The 19,968-nt window shown below is 40.0% G+C and overlaps 1 protein-coding gene across 3 annotated transcripts in view; it reads right to left on the bottom strand.

The window, feature by feature from the left end:
• Positions 1–19,968, bottom strand: part of ITSN1 (intersectin 1) — a 248,394-nt gene that overhangs the window by 144,577 nt on the left and 83,849 nt on the right. For all 3 annotated transcript variants that reach the window (XM_060098529.1, XM_060098531.1, XM_060098530.1), the window contains exon 5: positions 16,125–16,285. In XM_060098529.1, the coding sequence (XP_059954512.1) occupies positions 16,125–16,285 (161 nt within the window). The remainder of the gene's footprint in view (positions 1–16,124; positions 16,286–19,968) is intronic.

Here is a 19,968-nt window from a genome sequence, read left to right on the forward strand (position 1 = left end):
ACCAAAGAGAAATCAATTCATAAATGCACAATGAGTTTTTTAATCCTAATTGGTCACCATAGGCAATCAATTTATTTTGAAAACTAGTACATAAAGGCAGAAAATAAACATTTATCCTGCCTTTCTTTTATATACTGAACCTCAGAGTAATCAAACATTTGATGAGAAAGTTTCTCTTTATCGAAGTATTCTAACCAAAAAATGAAGAAACGATAGAAACTAAAATAGATGTATCTATTCTTTTAGTTTCGCTATCCTAACTTGTGATATGGTGATATAATAAGAAATATATATCTGGTCTTTGTCCCCAGGTCTTGATTCCTGGCAGAGCTCCTAAAACCCTTTTAATTTCCTGACTGATAGGAACATCTTTTGCCAAAACATTTGGTCTCAGTCCCTGGTTCCTGACACAGAGCTTTTAAGATCCTTGGAATCTCTAGAGTGGTAAGAGTATCTTTGTGTGTTTGATGCGGTGACTGATGGCTGGGGACCCCTAAATAGCTGCAGGATGGGAGCTGGTCGCGGGAAAGATCACGGCATGATTAGAGGGTTGGAACTCTCAGCCCCATCCAACTTCCACCTCCACACAGACCTCAGGGAGGAAGGCAGAGGGGCTGGAGACTGAGCTAATCAAATGCTACCGATTTAATCCATTATGCCTGCATAATGAAACCTCCATACATGCCAAGGTTTGGAGAGCTTCTAGGCTGGTGAACAAATCCACATGCTGGGAGGGTGGGGCTCCCCAACTCCACGGGGACAGAAGCTCCTGCACTCAGGACCCGTCCGGATCTTACACTATGGACCTCTCCATCTGCCTGTTCATCTGTATCCTTTATAATATGCTTTATAACAAACCAGCGAATGTTAAGTAAATGTTTCCCTAAGTGTGGTGAGCTGTTCTAGCAAATTATAGAAAAGGGGGGAAGAGTTTGTGGGAGCCTCTGATTTTTAGTCAAGTCAGACAGAGCGTGGGTACCCTGTGGCCCGTTACTTGTGACTCAAGTCTGAGATGAGGGCAGTCTTGTGAGACCGAACCCTTAAACCTGTGGAATCGGACGCTGACTACCAGAGTTAGCGTCAGAATTGAATTTAATTATAAGATATAAAGTTAGTGTCCGGAGAGTTGGAAAATTGGTTGGTGTGGTTTTTCTGGACACAAAATTCTTGGCTGATTCTTTCCTTGGGAATCCTAAATATGTCACTCCATTTCCTTCCGGCATGAAGCACTGCTGCAGAAAAGTCTGAAGATGTTCTAATTTTCTTTCTCATTAGCCATGTGTTTTCTTTTTCTTTGGGCCCAAATGATTTCTCGTCTTACTAGAATGTATCTTAGTGTTGATCTTTCCAGGTCGATCTTCTCGGGCACATACTATATATATTCGTTCAAATTTAGCTTCAAACCTTTTATGTCAAGAAAGCTGTCTTGAACTAGTTTTTGCCATTTTTTCTGTTCCCTTGCTTTGGTTTCCTTCTTCAGAGATCCCAACTAACCTACTCAATTCTCTTTGCCTTCAACATTTGCCGCTTTTTCTCAAATTCTTTGTATCTCTTTTTTCATTTCCTTTTCATGTTTGAAATCTTCCTCTTTTTACCTTCTATTTCCTTTCAGATAGTCTCTCTTGTGTTGCTTCTGGCTCACTCTTCATTTCTGAAATGACTTTTTCTTTTATGTCTCATTCTTTCCTGAGTGGTCACCTGATTTCTGGGGTTTTAAAATTCTGATCTATGTTAGGCTTTCAGGACTCGCATCATTTTCTTAGTACCTTTCAGCTTGTTTTGAAATAGCAGGTTACTGATGTGCTGTCATTGTCCACGGGGGTGTTACTCGCTCTCCATCCTCTTTTTTCTAATAATAGTCGTGTGTGGGATTTGACCTTGCCTGGTACTGCCTGATGCTCGTTTTGATATGAGCCTTGACTCCTGGGAGTTCCAGGCTCGTTCTCCTCCCCCACTTTGGTCTGGACCTTCTCCTCCTTCTGTCTCTGTGTCGGTGCCCTGCTTAATTTTTATTCCACTCCCAGTCACTTCTCCTCAGTGTGAGATCCTGTCCCCAAAGGCAGCCTTGTTGGGCCAGGGCTGAGAGTTCACAGGGACCATATCTTGCAGGTCTTCTTATCCTTATTCTCTAACATCATACTTTTTCCTTTTTTTTTTTTTTTTTTTTTTTTCGGTATGCGGGCCTCTCACTGCTGTGGCCTCCCCCGTTGCGGAGCACAGGCTCTGGACGCGCAGGCTCCGGACGCGCAGGCTCAGCGGCCATGGCTCACGGGCCCAGCCGCTCCGCGGCATATGGGATCCTCCCAGACCGGGGCACGAACCCGTATCCCCTGCATCGGCAGGCGGACTCTCAACCACTTGCGCCACCAGGGAGGCCCAACTTTTTCCATTTTAAGTTACCTACTCAGCTCCTAAATTGCCACAGCAAAGACTATCATCCTTGTACCAACTGACTGCCTTTTCTGAATGAAGGAGTGTTTTCTGAATACTTCTAAATAAACACACCTACCAGAGGCTGTGTTTTAGATGCCATCTCTCTTGACGGTGCCAAGTCTCCATTCCTGAAGTTTTACCCTCTCTCCTCAACCACTGACAGAAGCACTTCCCACCATAAACACACCATTCTTCAGCTGACATGCTCCCCTTACAGTTAAACCCTCCCCTCTTCCAAGCCTCCAGCAGGCTCCTGTCTCTACCACTCCAAGGAAACGGTTCGTCAAGGTGAGGTCCAAGCTTGTCTTGCCAAATCCAATCACTTTTCTGTCCTATTCTTACTCAGTCCCTCAGAAGCAACTTGAACAATGGGGCACTCCCCTCCGAAACACTTTTCCTTGGCTACTAGGACACCAACTTCCTCCCACTTCACTCTGTTTCTGGCTTCTTCCCTTTCACTAGAGCTTTAAATGTCACAGACCGCCAAGACCTGGTCCTAGGTCTTCCGCCTACTCTAAAGCTATACTTTGTCAACCTAAGAGGAAAACTGAGGCAAACTTGAATTACCAGAAGTTGAGTTTATGCAGGAATAGCAGAAGAACTGCAATTCTGATATGCCTTTTTTTTGGGGGGTGGGGCACCGCGCGGCATGTGGGATCTTAGTTCCCCAACCAGGGATCGACCCTGCGCCCCCTGCGTTGGAAGCGTGTAATCTGAACCACTGGACCGCCAGGGAAGTCTCGAGAATTGCAATTCTGGACATGCCAACTGTGGCAAGCTACAAGTGAGTCCTCTGAGGCTTTGGGGTGGGCTGGATTTATGGGCAAGGGTCACAAAGAGGAGGGAACTCAATTAGAGTCCAAGCAGCAAGTTCATTGGCTTGAGGAGGAGAAGAGACTCTTGCAGGATGTTCGTTAGTCAAGGGATCAGTTTCAATTTTCTGTAAATGCCTGACCAGTCCCTTGGTCCTTAAGTTTCATTTTCCTGAGGACCCATGCATGAGATTCTCCATTTTATATCCTCTGGTTCCATTTAAGATTGAAATCTTCTCACTTCTCTCTAAGATACCGTATCCAGCCCCGGAGCTTTCAAGGCCATCCACACCCAAACTCACCCTGAGTTGCAGACATACAGATTCACCTGTCTCCTTCACATCTCGACTTGGAAATCAACGAGGCCCCTCAAACTTGAAATGGTCAAAATCTGATTTATTTTTTTCTCCACAATACAGGATATCATGAATCTAATTCTACCCTATCTTCCACATTTATTATCACCACCCAGATCTAAATTACCATAATCTCTTGCCTATGGAAAAAGCCTCCTTATTGATTTCCCTGATTTTACTCTGGTCCCCCTGCAATCCAGTCTTCAGATAACACAAATGACAAAACAACAAAGAAACAAAAATAGTCTTCAGGTAACACAGATTTTTTTTTCTAAGTGTCTATCAACCATGTCACACCCCTGCTTAAAAGCTTTCAACTGCACTTAGAAAAAAGTGCTAACTCTTTAGTGGTTTTATCAGGCCCCAAACCACCTGGCTCCTGCCTTACCTCCCTGACCTTAAGGCCTAAGGATACTTCAGCTGCAAGGGAAGTATCTCATTTTTGTTCCTCCCACACACCAAGCTTTGCCTTAGGACCTGTTGCTTTTGCCTGGGGGTCTTCTCCCCTCGGGAGGCTCTCATGCTTAAGTCAGCTCAAAAGTTATCTCCTCGGAAAATTCTCTCCTCGGAAAATTCTCTCCTCGGAAAATTCTCCCCTAACCACCGGGTCCTATTTGTCTCTATCATATACCGTTTTATGGAATTATTTGTCTATTTGTTTGCTTCCCCCAACTTGTCAACAAGCTCCATAGCAACAGGAGCCATGATGTCTTGCTCACCACCATCTTCCCAGCAACTAGGACACAAAATCAGGGCTTAAAAATATTGATTGGTTTGACTTAATAAAACATGGACTCTAGCAAAAACAAAAACAACAACCTCCCCCTGAAACAGTTGAGTCCAGAGTAAAAGAAGAATGATGCTGTGTGCAAATACACTGAAGGAAGAAGGTACGAGGCACACTCACAGAATGTCTTTAAACACAGTTGGGTACCCTTAGGCAAATCACAACATCACCGCACCCCATTTTCCTCTTCTTAACAAAAATGATTATTCAACCCCTAGCCAGTGTTAATTCCACAGTGTGTTAACATTTGCATTAACCTTGGAAGAGTGACGATGCCCCATGTCACCCTCATGACTTGGTGATAAGGAAGGTGGGAAGAGAGAAGGAAATAAGGAAACCAAGATCCTTCAAGAAAACTGAGCTTGAACAGGCTCTACCTCCCTTTCAGAAACATGGTCTCAAGCAAACTGTTCAACTTCTTGGAATCTCAGGTCTCTTGTTTGTATAAGAGAGCCAATAATCTCTGCACACTTTTAGGGTTACTGTTGTGACCAGATAAAGTACTAAATGTAAAGACAGACCACAGGGCTAGGAAACCCATGGTCAGATCATTTCTAATATTAATTAGGAAATAATGAAAATAGTAATAAATTATGTTCTCAAGTAGCCAGAAGAAGTATAAGAAAAAAAAATTACCTTGGCAAAGGCCAGATCTTTGAGTAAACTTGGGCAAAGTGGATTAAGACCATGTACTTTTAACTTCTCTTTATTTTCTATAATTCCCTCATGATTTATCTTCTTGAAAACAGTTTACTGAGAAGGGTGACGAGAAGGAGGGGAGGGAAAGCAGTGGAGAAGCCATGGGGAAGAGCTAAGGTCTGGTTGCCAGGAGGGCAGCTAAGAAATCCCGGCTTCCCTTAGAGGCCGGGGCAGGTTACTCAGCTGACTGTAAAACCCTCTGGGCAGTGAGGCCACCCCTCCTGAAAATAAATCGGCACTATCCCTAGAGCTGAAATTCCTATAGCAGGATGGAATAAGACGAGACATATTACATGTCAGAGGAAGAAGTACTGACACCCGGGTTTCTGGGAAAAAGAGGCAATGGGATGCCTGTGGTTATCTGACTCTTTCTCCACTCCGAGGTTTCTTCTTGCAGCCCCGGAAGGGAGGCCAAAAGAAAACCAAACACCCTTTAGCTGTTTTGGGTTTCGACCAAACGCTGGCTACAGGGCCCTTCAGAGATTCAGAGTAACTTCCACTTTTAACTAAGCTGGTTAACTGAGAACTAGGAACCGTGAACACACGATGGGCAAGATCAACAGGGGCCCTGGTCCCTTGGAGCCTATGGCGCTGCTCACCTCCGCTCTTCCCAGCCTTTGCTCTCACGTGACTTCGTGAGTTTTCCTTCTTCTCTTGCATCACTGTCCTACTTGCCTAACCCCAAACCTGTACCTTTCCCCTTAAAATATCCAGACTTGGGCTTCCCTGGTGGCGCAGTGGTTGAGAGTCCGCCTGCCGATGCAGGGGACGCGCATTCGTGCCCGGGTCCGGGAAGATCCCACATGCCGCGGAGCGGCTGGGCCCGTGAGCCATGGCTGCTGAGCCTGCGCGTCCGGAGCCTGTGCTCCGCAACAGGAGAGGCCTGTGTACCGCAAAAAAAACAAAAACAAAAACAAAAAAAACACCAGACTTGCGGCTCAACCTAACCAAAAGAAAGGCAATGCATAGTTAGTTTAATAGTGAACCTATTAAGTAAAAGCATAGCATTCATTTATCTCAGCTTATCATTAATTGTATCAGAGACAACCTGAATGACTATTGACTGTTCCCTCCCAAACCTCCTTCACTTTATTCCCTGTCATCAGATATATCAGGATGAAGAGAGAGAAGGAAACTCTACCCACAATTTTTGTGTTTTGTTTAAACTGTCTAAGAACTTTCCCATGAATCAGATGTTGGATCTGATTACTGTAATCTTTAAATCAACCTAAATAATTAAAGTCTAGGGTGAGAACAGAGAAGAAATCAGAACTGTTGGTGATCTTAGCTGACTAATTACCGTTTAATTTTTAAGAAAAGCATCTGACTAAAAGCTTTTTATGGAATTATGTTTTAAATTGGGATAATAATGTTTTTTTTTTTCCTGTGGCATTTCGTTCTAAGAAATAACTTAGGACTTCCCTGGCAGTCCGGTGGTTAAGACTCGGCACTTCCAGTGCAGGGGGTGAGGGTTCGATCCCTGGTCCGGGAACTAAGATCCCATGTGCTACGTGGCGTGGCAAAAAAAAAAAAAAATGTAATATGGCCAATTGCCTCAATACTGTGAATAAAATACATATTTCTTAATACCATAAAGAAAAGGAGCACAAGGAAACACAAATATGCTCTGGAAACACAAAACCTTTCAAAAGCAAGTATGTGACAATGTGAAAGGTCAAGAATCCAATAAGAGCAAGAAAGAAACAGAAGATGCAGCAGGACACTGCAAGTTTGTTCCTTTATCCCTGACAATCTGCACCTTTGATTTCATTTTTTGTTGTTGTTGTTGTTCTGTAAGAATTTAATGTGTAAACAAATACAGAAAAATAAGCATTACAGCAACAAAACAGGTTTGCATCTTATATAGAAATTTTAAAGACACTGCACCAACAAGTATGAGGTTAATCTCTGTATTAAAGCTTACCTTCTTATAGAATAATTTAGCAGTCTCTGAGATTTTAAGCCAGAAAAACAAGATTCATGCTGGTAAAGCAACCTGCAAATACCTTCTGTCTGTTCTCACAATTAGTCTACTTTAAACATAAAAAGACCTTCCAAAGGAGGAAGACACTGCACTTAACGGAGATTGCTGGGACATCCCTGGGAAATCCTTGCCCCTAGGAGACGCTTTACCATCTGCAGGACTAAAATGGTGGCAACAAATTGAAAGCCAGGAAAAGATTCCTGTAGCTTTGGTGTATTTGCCCAATTTAAGTGTTACTTTCAGGTGTATAATAAAGCAAGTAAACAGAACCATAAAGATAAGCTTTCTATAAATTAAATGGTATTTGGCTATAGTACTAGGAGGTGAGAGAATAAGAAACTAATGTTAATTATCAATCCTAAATGACTACTTGTCCATTGCAATTGAAAACTGAGGACTCTAAGTACAGCAGATTGCTAATACTTTAGAGTGTTTTATTCATGTTTTCCATTTAGAATCCTTAAAATTTTTGATAAACTCCTTTAACTAAGAAATCACATAGGATCAATACAATACTGAACTAATAATGGCCCTCACACCCATACTGAATTATCTGAGGAAATATTACAATTGAAAGTGATCTTTTTCCTGAGAAAGCCATGTTACAAAATGGCACAAGACAATACACATTTTCTCCAATTTTTCCCACCAGAAAATAAGATGGGAAAATCAGATTATAATATATTTTATGAGGAAAACATGTTTGTTTCTCAAAACTGTTTTCAATCACTTCTCCATCTACAATTTTTTAAAGGGTGAGAATCAAATTTAAATTAAGAATGATCATTTCTACAAGGTGAGAGAATGAATACATACGGTAAACTTTGTACTTATATTAAAGTGAAGAAACTAAGGCACAGAAAAGTTAATCAAGCTCAATTGCAAGGTTGAGTTTAATAGTAAAGGTGGAAATAGAATCTAGGGCTCTGATTCTCAGGTTAGAGGGTAACGGGTGCTATCTTCCCAAGAGGGAAAAATTTATTTTTTTTGGTGGGTAATGTTCATAAATCATTTTAAAAATATATAATATGAATTTCCTTGAAAATCTTTGGCATATGTGAGGCACTGGAGGTTGAAGTTTATAGAAATCCTCTCCCCCACCCCAATACAAAAAGGCAGGGGAGCTAGTTTTTAAATGAATCAAAAAAGATTAATCCTGGGCTTCCCCGGTGGCACAGTGGTTGAGGGTCCTCCTACTGATGCAGGGGACACAGGTTCGTGCCCCGGTCCAGGAAGATCCCAACTACCGCGGAGCGGCTAGGCCTGTGAGCCATGGCCACTGAGCCGGCGCGTCCAGAGCCTGTGCTCCGCAACGGGAGAGGCCACAACAGTGAGAGGCCAACGTACAGAAAAAAAAAAAAAAAAAAAAAAAGATTAATCCTGAATGGATAAAGAAGATGTGGCACATATATACAATGGAATATTACTCAGCCATAAAAAGAAACGAAATTGAGTTATTTGTAGTGAGGTGGATGGCTCTAGAGTCTGTCATACAGAGTGAAGTAAGTCAGAAAGAGAAAAACAAATACTGTATGCTAACACATATATATGGAATCTTAAAAAAAAAAAAAGGGTAATGAAGAACCTAGGGGCAGGACAGGAATAAAGACACAGATGCAGAGAATGGACTTGAGGACATGGGGAGGGGGAAGGGTAAGCTGGGACGAAGTGAGAGAGAGGCATGGACTAATATATACTAACAAATGCACAATAGATAGCTAGTGGGAAGCAGCCGCATAGCACAGGGAGATCAGCTTGGTGCTTAGTGACCACCTAGAGGGGTGGGATAGGGAGGATGGGAGGGAGATGCAGGTGGGACGGAGACACAAGAGGGAGGAGATATGGGGATATATGTATATGTATATGTATAGCTGATTCACTTTGTTATAAAGCAGAAATTAACACACCATTGTAAAGCAATTATACCCCAATAAAGATGTTTAAAAAAAAACAAAAAAAGAGGCTTAAAGGAGCTCTAGAGACGGGCGCCAGTGGCGGCTAACAGCGCGGACCCCAAAGACGGGCATGAGACGCAAAGGCTGCTGCTGCCGCCACCAAGAAGCCTGTGTGTGAGCACAGGTCACTCTCCACACTACCCTTCCGGGGAGCCTGTGCAGCCCGCCACTGCCAGGGTCCCGGGATCCAGGGACAACTTCCCCGGCAGAACGCAAGGCGCGCCTCAGGCTGCTGCAATGTCATGCCGGCCTCTGCCGCCGCAGGCTCGCCCCGCACTCCGTACCCCTCCCTCCCCGCAGCCAGAGTGAACCAGAGCCCCTGAATCAGCGGCTCCTTTAACCCCATCCTGTCTGAGTGAAGAACAGACGCCCTCCAGTGACCTACGCACAGAGGCGGGGACAAATCCAAAGCTGAACCCCAGGAGCTGTGCGAAGAAAGAAGAGAAAGGGGAATCTCTCCCAGCAGCCTCAGGAGCAGCGGATTAAAGCTCCACAATCAACTTGATGTACCCTGCCTCTGTGGAATACCTGAATAGAAAACGAATCATCCCAAATTGAGGAGGTAGACTTTGGGAGCAAGATATATTATTTTTTCCCCTTTTCCTCTTTTTGTGAGTGTGTATGTGTATGCTTCTCTGTGAGATTTTGTCTGTATAGCTTTGCTTTCACCATTTGTCCTAGGGTTCTATCCGTCCGTGTTTTTTTTTTTTTTTTTTTTTTTACTTAAAAATTTTTTTCCTTAATATTATTTTTTTATTTTAATAACTTTATTTTACCTTATGTTACTTTATTTTCTTTTATCTTTCTTTCTCTCTCTCTCTATTTCTCTCTCTCTCCTTTCTTTTTTCTACTTTTTCTCCCTTCTATTCTGAGCCATGTGGAAGAAATGCTCTTCGTGCTGCAGCCAGGAGTCACGGCTGTGCCTCTGAGGTGGGAAAGCCAACTTCAGGACACTGGTCCACAAGAGACCTGCCGTCTCCACGTAACATCAAATGGTGAAAATGTCCCACAGATCTCAGTCTCAACACCAACTCCCAGCTTCACTCAGCGACCAGCAAGCTACAGTGCTGGACACCCTATGCCAAACAACTGGCAAGACAGGAACACAACGCCACCCAATAACAGAGAGGCTGCCTAAAATCATAATAAGGCCACAGATACCCCAAAACACACCACCAGATGTGGACCTGCCCACCAGAAAGATAAGATCCAGCCTCATCCACCAGAACACAGGCACTAGTCCCCTCCACCAGGAAGCCTACACAACCCACTGAACCAACTTTAGCCACTGGGGACAGACACCACAAACAATGGGAACTACAAACCTGCAGCCTACAAAAAGGAGACAACAAACACAGTAAGATAAGCAAAATGAGAAGACAGAAAAACACACAGCAGGAGAAGGAGCAAGATAAAAACCCACCAGACCTAACAAATGAAGAGGAAATAGGCAGTCTACCTGAAAAAGACTTCAGAATAATGATAGTAAAGATGATCCAAAATCTTGGAAGTAGAATAGAGAAAATGCAAGAAACATTTAACAAGGACCTAGAAGAACTAAAGATGAAACAAGCAATGATGAACAACACAATAAATGAAATTAAAAATACTCTACAAGGGATCAACAGCAGAATGACGGAGGCAGAAGAATGGATAAGTGAGGTGGAAGATAAAATAGTGGAAATAACTACTGCAGAGCAGAATAAAGAAAAAAGAATGAAAAGAACTGAGGACAGTCTCAGAGACCTCTGGGACAACATTAAACACACCAACATTCGAATTATAGGGGTTCAAGAAGAAGAAGAGAAAAGGAAAGTGACTGAGAAAATATTTGAAGAGATTATAGTTGAAAACTTCCCTAATATGGAAAAGGAAATAGTTAATCAAGTCCAGGAAGCACAGAGAGTCCCATACAGGATAAATCCAAGGAGAAATATGCCAAGACACATATTAATCAAACTGTCAAAAATTAAATACAAAAAAAACATATTAAAAGCAGCAAGGGAAAAACAACAAATAACACACAAGGGAATCCCCATAAGGTTAATAGCTGATCCTTCAGCAGAAACTGTGCAAGCCAGAAGGGACTGGCAGGACATATTTAAAGTGATGAAGGAGAAAAACCTACAACCAAGATTACTCTACCCAGCAAGGATCTCATTCAGATTTGATGGAGAAATTAAAACGTTTACAGACAAGCAAAAGCTGAGAGAGTTCAGCACCAACAAACCAGCTTTACAGCAAATGCTAAAGGATCTTCTCTAGGCAAGACACACAAGAGAAGGAAGAGACCTACAATAACAAACCCAAAACAATTAAGAAAATGGGAATAGGAACATACATATTGATAATTACCTTAAATGTAAATGGAATAAATGCTCCCACCAAAAGACACAAACTAGCGGAATGGATACAAAAACAAAAACCATATATATGCTGTCTACAAGAGACCCACTTCAGACCTAGAGACACATACAGACTGAAAGTGAGGGGATGGGAAAAGATATTCCATACAAATGGGAACCAAAACAAAGCTGGAGTAGCAATTCTCATATCAGACAAAATAGACTTTAAAATAAAGAGTGTTACAAGAGACAAAGAAGGACACTACATAAAGATCAAGGGATCGATCCAAGAAGAAGATATAACAATTGTAAATATTTATGCACAAACATAGGAGCACCTCAATACATAAGGCAAATACTAACAGCCATAAAAGGGGAAATCAACAGTAACACATTCATATTAGGGGACTTTAACACCCCACTTTCACCAATGGACAGATCATCCAAAATGAAAATAAATAAGGGAACACAAGCTTTAAATGATACATTAAACAAGATGGACTTAATTGATATTTATAGGACATTCCATCCAAAAACAACACAATACACATTTTTCTCAAGTGCTCATGGAACATTCTCCAGGATAGATCATATCTTGGGTCACACATCAAGCCTTGGTAAATTTAAGAAAATTGAAATTGTATCAGGTATCTTTTCCGACCACAATGTTATGAGACTAGATATCAATTACAGGAAAAGATCTGTAAAAAATACAAACACATGGAGGCTAAACAATACACTACTTAATAACGAAGTGATCACTGAAGAAATCAAAGAGGAAATCAAAAAATACCTAGAAACAAATGACAATGGAGACACGACGGCCCAAAACCTATGGGATGCAGCAAAAGCAGTTCTAAGACGGAAGTTTATAGCAATACAATCCTACCTTAAGAAACAGGAAACATCTCGAATAAACAACCTAACTTTGCACCTAAAGCAATTAGAGAAAGAAGAACAAAAAACCCCCAAAGTTAGCAGAAGGAAAGAAACCATAAAGATCAGATCAGAAATAAGTGAAAAAGAAATGAAGGAAATGATAGCAAAGATCAATAAAACTAAAAGCTGGTTCTTTGAGAAGATAAACAAAATTGATAAACATTAGCCAGACTCATCAAGAAAAGAAGGGAGAAGACTCAAATCAATAGAATTAGAAATGAAAAAGGAGAAGTAACAACTAACACTGCAGAAATACAAAGGATCATGAGAGATTACTACAAGCAACTCTATGCCAAGAAAATGGACAACCTGGAAGAAATGGACAAATTCTTAGAAATGCACAACGTGCCAAGACTGAATCAGGAAGAAATAGAAAATACGAACAGACCGATCACAAGCACTGAAATTGAAACAGTGGTTAAAAATCTTCCAAGAAACAAAAGCCCAGAACAAGATGGCTTCACAGGAGAATTCTATCAAACATTTAGAGAACAGCTAACACCTATCTTTCTAAAACTCTTCCAAAATATAGCAGAGGGAGGAACACTCCCAAACTCATTCTACGAGGCCACCATCACCCTGATACCAAAACCAGACAAGGATGTTACAAAGAAAGAAAACTACAGGCCAGTATCACTGATGAACATAGATGCAAAAATCCTCAACAAAATACTAGCAAACAGATTCCAACAGCACATTAAAATGATCATACACCACGATCAAGTGGGGTTTATTCCAGGAATGCAAGGATTCTTCAATATACGCAAATCAATCAATGTGATACACCATATTAACAAATTGAAGGAGAAAAACCATATGATCATCTCAATAGATGCAGAGAAAGCTTTCGACAAAATTCAACACCCATTTATGATAAAAACCCTCCAGAAAGTAGGCATAGAGGGAACTTTCCTCAACACAATAAAGGCAATATGTGACAAACCCACAGCGAACATCATCCTCAATGGTGAAAAACTGAAAGCATTTCCACGAAGATCAGGAACAAGACACGGTTGCCCACTCTCACCACTATTACTGAAAATAAGTTTTGGAAGTTTTAGCCACAGCAATCAGAGAAGAAAAGGAAATAAAAGGAATCCAAATCAGAAAAGAAGTAAAGCTGTCACTGTTTGCAGATGACATGACACTATACATACAGAATCCTAAAGATGCTACCAGAAAACTACTAGAACTAATCAATGAATTTGGTAAAGTAGCAGGATACAAAATTAATGCACAGAAATCTCTGGCATTCCTATATACTAACGATGAAAAATCTGAAAGTGAAATCAAGGAAACACTCCCATTTACCATTGCAAGAAAAAGAATAAAATATCTAGGAATAAACCTACCTAAGGAGACAAAAGACCTGTATGCAGAAAATTATAAGACACTGATGAAAGAAATTAAAGATGATACAAATAGATGGAGAGATGTACCATGTTCTTGGATTGGAAGAATCAACATTGTGAAAATGACTCTACTACCCAAAGCAATCTACAGATTCAATGCAATCCCTATCAAACTACCACTGGCATTTTTCACAGAACTAGAACAAAAAATTTCACAATTTGTATGGAAACACAAAAGACCCTGAATAGCCAAAAGCAAACTTGAGAACAAAAAACGGAGCTGGAGGAATCAGGCTCCCTGACTTCAGACTATACTACAAAGCTACAGTAATCAAGACAGTATGGTACTGGCACAAAAACAGAAAGATAGATCAATGGAAAAAGATAGAAAGCCCAGAGATAAACCCACGCACATATGGTCACCTTATCTTTGATAAAGGAGGCAGGAATGTACAGTGGAGAAAGGACAGCCCCTTCAATAAGTTGTGCTGGGAAAACTGGAGAGGTACATGTAAAAGTATGAGATTAGATCACTCCCTAACACCATATAGAAAACTAAGCTCAAAATGGATTAAAGACCTAAATGTAAGGCCAGACACTATCAAACTCTTAGAGGAAAACATAGGCAGAACACTCTATGACATAAATCACAGCAAGATCCTTTTTGACCCATCTCCTAGAGAAATGGAAATAAAAACAAAAATAAATAAATGGGACCTAATGAAACTTCAAAGCTTTTGCACAGCAAAGGAAACCATAAACAAGACCAAAAGACAACCCTCAGAATGGGAGAAAATATTTGCAAATGAAGCAACTGACAAAGGGTTAATTTCCAAAATTTACAAGCAGCTCATGCAGCTCAGTAACAAAAAAACAAACAATCCAATCCAAAAATGGGCAGAAGACCTAAATAGACATTTCTCCAAAGAAGATATACAGACTGCCAACAAACACATGAAAGGATGCTCAGCATCATTAATCATTAGAGAAATGCAAATCAAAAGTACAATGAGATATCATCTCACACCAGTCAGAATGGCCATCATCAAAGAATCTACAAACAATAAATGCTGGAGAGGGTGTGGAGAAAAGGGAACACTCTTGCACTGCTGGTGGGAATGTGAATTGGTACAGCCACTATGGAGAACAGTATGGAGGTTCCTTAAAAAACTACAAATAGAACTACCATATGACCCAGCAATCCCACTACTGGGCATATACCCTGAGAAAACCATAATTCAAAAAGAGTCATGTACCAAAATGTTCATTGCAGCTCTATTTACAATAGCCAGGAGATGGAAACAACCTAAGCATCCATCATCAGATGAATGGATAAAGATGTGGCCCATATATACAATGGAATATTACTCAGCCATAAAAAGAAACGAAATTGAGTTATTTGTAATGAGGTGGATGGACCTAGAGTCTGTCATACAGAGTGAAGTCAGTCAGAAAGAGAAAGACAAATACCGTATTCTAACACATATCTATGGAATTTAAGGGAAAAAAATGTCATGAAGAACCTAGGGGTAAGACAGGAATAAAGACACAGACCTACTAGAGAATGGACTTGAGGATATGGGGAGGGGGAAGGGTAAGCTGTGACAAAGTGAGAGAGTGGCATGGACATATATACACTACCAAATGTAAAATAGATAGCTAGTGGGAAGCAGCCGCATAGCACAGGGAGATCAGCTCGGTGCTTTGTGACCACCTAGGCGGGTGGGATAGGGAGGGCGGGAGGGAGACACAAGAGGGAAGAGATATGGGAACATATGTATATGTATAACTGATTCACTTTGTTATAAAGCAGAAACTAACACACCATTTTAAAGCAATTATACTCCAATAAAGATGTAAAAAAAAATAATAATAACCATCTGTAAAAAAAAAATTAATCTTTATTTCAAAGTGACCTGAGTTTTATTCTGCGTTTTTATGGAAATCAATTGGATAGCTGAGTCCTGTGAAACGTAACAGAGAGTGTTACACCTCACAGATTACACACACATTCATCCTGCAATGAGAATTATATGACTAGAACTTAGTCCACATTTTTATAAAGTACAAAATTAAATCTCAGTCTAATTTTTCATAAGCCAATGACTCAAAGATATCAAACTTGTTACAGTGGGATGATTCATTCATATATTGTATGGTATGGAGTTAGCCCCCAATTCAGGTATTTTTAATATTCATCCCAGGCCTTTGTATTGGTTGAGATGTAAGCTGTGAAATTTATTTATTTGCTTTCAGTTTGATTACGCTCATCCCAGGGTTAGAATGTGACCATGCTTCTTCCCTTCCATCATTATCTTTTTGCACAGGGCCATCATTTTTCAGACAGAATACCTCCTAGAATTTCACAATGCTACAAACTGAGAGGGGAGGGGGGGAGAAGGGAAGTATTTATTTTAAAAACATGTAATGAAATATAGGAAACAATTCCTTTTCAGACTCACCAAAGGCTGGTGCGCTAGAAATAGCAACTGGTTGCTGTTTCATGACAGGGGGAAGTGCGGAGGGGAGCTGATATCCTTGTAGCTTCAGTTTGATGAGTTTCATAGCTATGGAAAACTCCACTTGATCCATTCTTCCATCATTATTCATATCAGCAAGCGCCCTGCAAACCAACAGCATGGGCTTAGAATGACTGTGACCTTAAAAGAACCTTTCCCAAACCACCACTCCCACCCACACAAAAACTAAATAATCAGCTCCTTTGGTCCCGGGGAAAAGGAAACAAAACAAAACTTGTTTATCAAGCTGTAGGGAAAAACTGACAATGTTTTATATAAATAAGAAATATGTTTTATTGTGTTACTCTCTACTTTTATGATACACAAGGTAATTTTCAGTCTGAATGTCAGGATATATACCATGGGGTTTCTTTTTGGAGTGATAAAAATGTTCTAAACTGGGTAGTGGTGATGGTTGCACAATTCTGGAAAGACGAAAAACCAATGAATTATACACTTTAAAACTGCGACTTTTGTTATGTGAATTATGTGACAATAAAGCGATTAGGAGGAAAAAAGTATTTAGAAACAGAGTTTATTTCTAGATACTTGATTAGATTGCATCAACTCCTCTGTAGGGTTCTACAAACCTCACCATGGGGATGTGACATACTATGCTCTACTATACTATAATACTAGCATACTTTCAAAGCTCTGGAAATTCATTAAATGACCTTACAAATGCACTTACTATTTGAAAGTGGTACTCAAACAAATGGTCAAGTCAACTTCCAATGAGTTATTATGTAAAGCATTTCTCTCAAATAAGAGTAAGAGAAAGGAAGAAAGGGGTTTGTACTTGCAACTGGAAACTACATTTTTGCTAACTGAAACTGTGCATATTCATGATTTAACCTCTTCTGCACAAAAAATGTTCATTCAGATTTCATTTGTTGAAGTCTAGATTTTAAGGGCATAAGGATTTATTTTTTTAACCTTTCTTAAGAAAAGTTTTATTTGAAACTTCAAATGTTAAGACCAGCTACTCCAATTACAATGTCATCATTGGCCATGTTTTAAATGAGCCACATAAAGATTGTGTCTGCAAAAGAAAATTAAGCTACATAGAAAATAACCCTACATTTCTAGAGTTAACTCAAAGTAAGAAAACATGAGGCACAATAAAAAGTGTAATAATACAACAAAGATTAAAAATCTTTAAAAATGTTAAGAATTGTAAAAGTCAACACTATTCTTCAGGAAAAATTTTAAAGGTCATCAAGTCATAAAGGGAACCCCATGGCTACAGAAACCACCCTTCTGCCTCAGATAGGAGTGCCCCAGGCCTCCTGTGGTCAATGACCGCCTTCAGCAAACCACACCAGTGGAATCTGAATTTCACTCACTTCTAGTGGCCTTCAGCATCGCTTGCCATGTTTCTTGGGCATTTGGACTCGTGCTTCCATGAACTGCTCATTCACATCCTTTGCCAAGTTTTCTGATGGACTGCATGTCTTTTCCTTGTCAGTTTAAAAGCACTTATTGTATATTACATATCAACTGTTTATCTGTCAGTTGTTGAAAGATTTTTTAAAACTTTGTCCATTTTATGTGTAATATCTTTAGCATACAGAAATTCTACATTTTTATATGTGTAAAATATTTCTTTTATCACATAGCTTTCTTTTCTAAGATGGTATTACTTTATTACATTTCAATCTTTAAACCAATTATAATTGCATATATGTGTGTGGTATGTTACCCCAGGGTTCAACCAGATTTCCTTCAGGGGGATACCTAGGGTTCCCAGCAATGTTTATTAACCAATCCATCCTCTTCTCATTGAAGTAAAAAAAAAAAATTGTGGTTTATTAAATGTCCATATGAAAGGAGATCTATTTCTGGATTATCTACTCTGACTGAACAATTCCCAGGTCAGTGTGACAATAATCTGATCCCACTGACTCTATGGTATGTTCTGGTATCTGGCAAGGCTTTTTTTAAAAAAACTTGTTGGATGGACCTAGAGATTGTCATACTGAGTAAAGTAAGTCAGACAGAGAAAGACAAATATCATGTGATATCGCTTATATGTGGAATCTAGAAAAAGGGTACAAATGAACTTATCTACAAAACAGAAATAGTCACAGATGTAGAAAACAGAGTTACGGTTACCAGGGCGTAAGGGCCGGGGGAGGGATAAATTGGAAGATTGGGATTGACACATATACACTACTATATATAAAACAGATAACTAATAAGGACCTACTGTATAGCACAGGGAATTCTACTCAGTACTCTGTAATGGCCTATATGGGGAAAGAATCTAAAAAAGAGTGGATATATTTATATGTATAACTGATTCACTTTGCTGTACACCTGAAACCAACACAGCATTGTAAATCAACTATACTCCAATAAAAATTAAAAAAACAACTTGTTTGGCCATTCACAGACATTTCTTTTTCCCTATGAACTTTTAATTTATCTATTCTACAAACAACTCTAATGAAAATCAAGATGGAACTGCATTAGATACGTGAATTTTTAGAGCACTGACATTTTTATGATAGTTTGTTCTAAGAAAATAGTATGTTCAGTTCTACTAATATTTCCTTTAATAAGATTATATCACTTCCTTCATATAAGTAACTACTTTTCTTGTTAAATGTTCTTAGGAATTTTATCATTTCTGTCACTCTTTTAAATAGAACATGTCCCCCATTTCCACATTTAGGTGCTTATTTCAAGCATAGAGAAGAATTTTGCTTTTAATAATCATTTATGCTGGGTGTATTCAGCAATCTTACCAAACTTCTGTGAATCTTACACAATCACATAACTAGCAAAAAAGAGAGTTAACTTTCATTTCCAATACTTATACCATTCCTTTTTATTGTAAATAAATAAATATTTATTTACTTCTATTTATTTGGTTGCGCCGGGCCTTAGTTGCGGCACGTGGACTCCTTAGTTGTGGCATGTGGGATCTAGTTCCCTGACCAGGGATCAAACCCAGGCCCCCTACATTGGGAGCTCAGAGTCTTAACCACTGTGCCACCAGGGAAGTCCCCACCATTCCTCTTTCTTGTTGGTCTTACTGCCTCTATGACATTACTAAGTGAGCATCCCTGCTTGGTTTTGAGTTTAAATTAAATAGTTTAAAAAGAAAATGACAGGGCCTCCCTGGTGGCGCAGTGGTTGAGAGTCCGCCTGCCGATGCAGGGGATACGGGTTCGTGCCCCAGTCTGGGAGGATCCCATATGCCGCGGAGCGGCTGGGCCCGTGAGCCATGGCCGCTGAGCCTGCGCATCCGGAGCCTGCGCATCCGGAGCCTGTGCTCCGCAACGGGAGAGGCCACAACAGTGAGAGGCCCGCATACCGCAAAAAAAGAAAAAAAAATAAATAAATAAAAAAATAAAAAGAAAATGACTACAGTGTTTCATTGCTTAGAATAATATTTGGTACTGATTTTTAGAAAGTAATCTGACATATTTAAGCAGTTCCCTTTTCTACTTATTAGAAATGGTTACTGTACTTTTTATCAAATGCTTAGTCAGCATCTGCTGATCTGATCCCACATTTTCTTTTTCCTTTTATCTCCTGATATAATAATGTTGAGGGAATTCCTTGATTCTGAACCAATCTTGCACCCCTGGCATAAACTCAAGTTGGTCATAGTTTTTGTACATTGTGGAATTCTACTTGCTAAGATTTTGTTTTGATTTTCTGTGTCTATGATCATAATTGAGACTAGTCTCTGGCTGCTTTATTTCTGTACTGTTTTTCAGGTTTTATAAAGGAAGCTAAATCAATAAAATGAAATGGTGAGCTTTCTCTCTTTTAC

The sequence above is a fragment of the Mesoplodon densirostris genome, chromosome 5, assembly GCF_025265405.1.
Source record: "Mesoplodon densirostris isolate mMesDen1 chromosome 5, mMesDen1 primary haplotype, whole genome shotgun sequence".
NCBI lineage: Eukaryota > Metazoa > Chordata > Mammalia > Artiodactyla > Ziphiidae > Mesoplodon > Mesoplodon densirostris.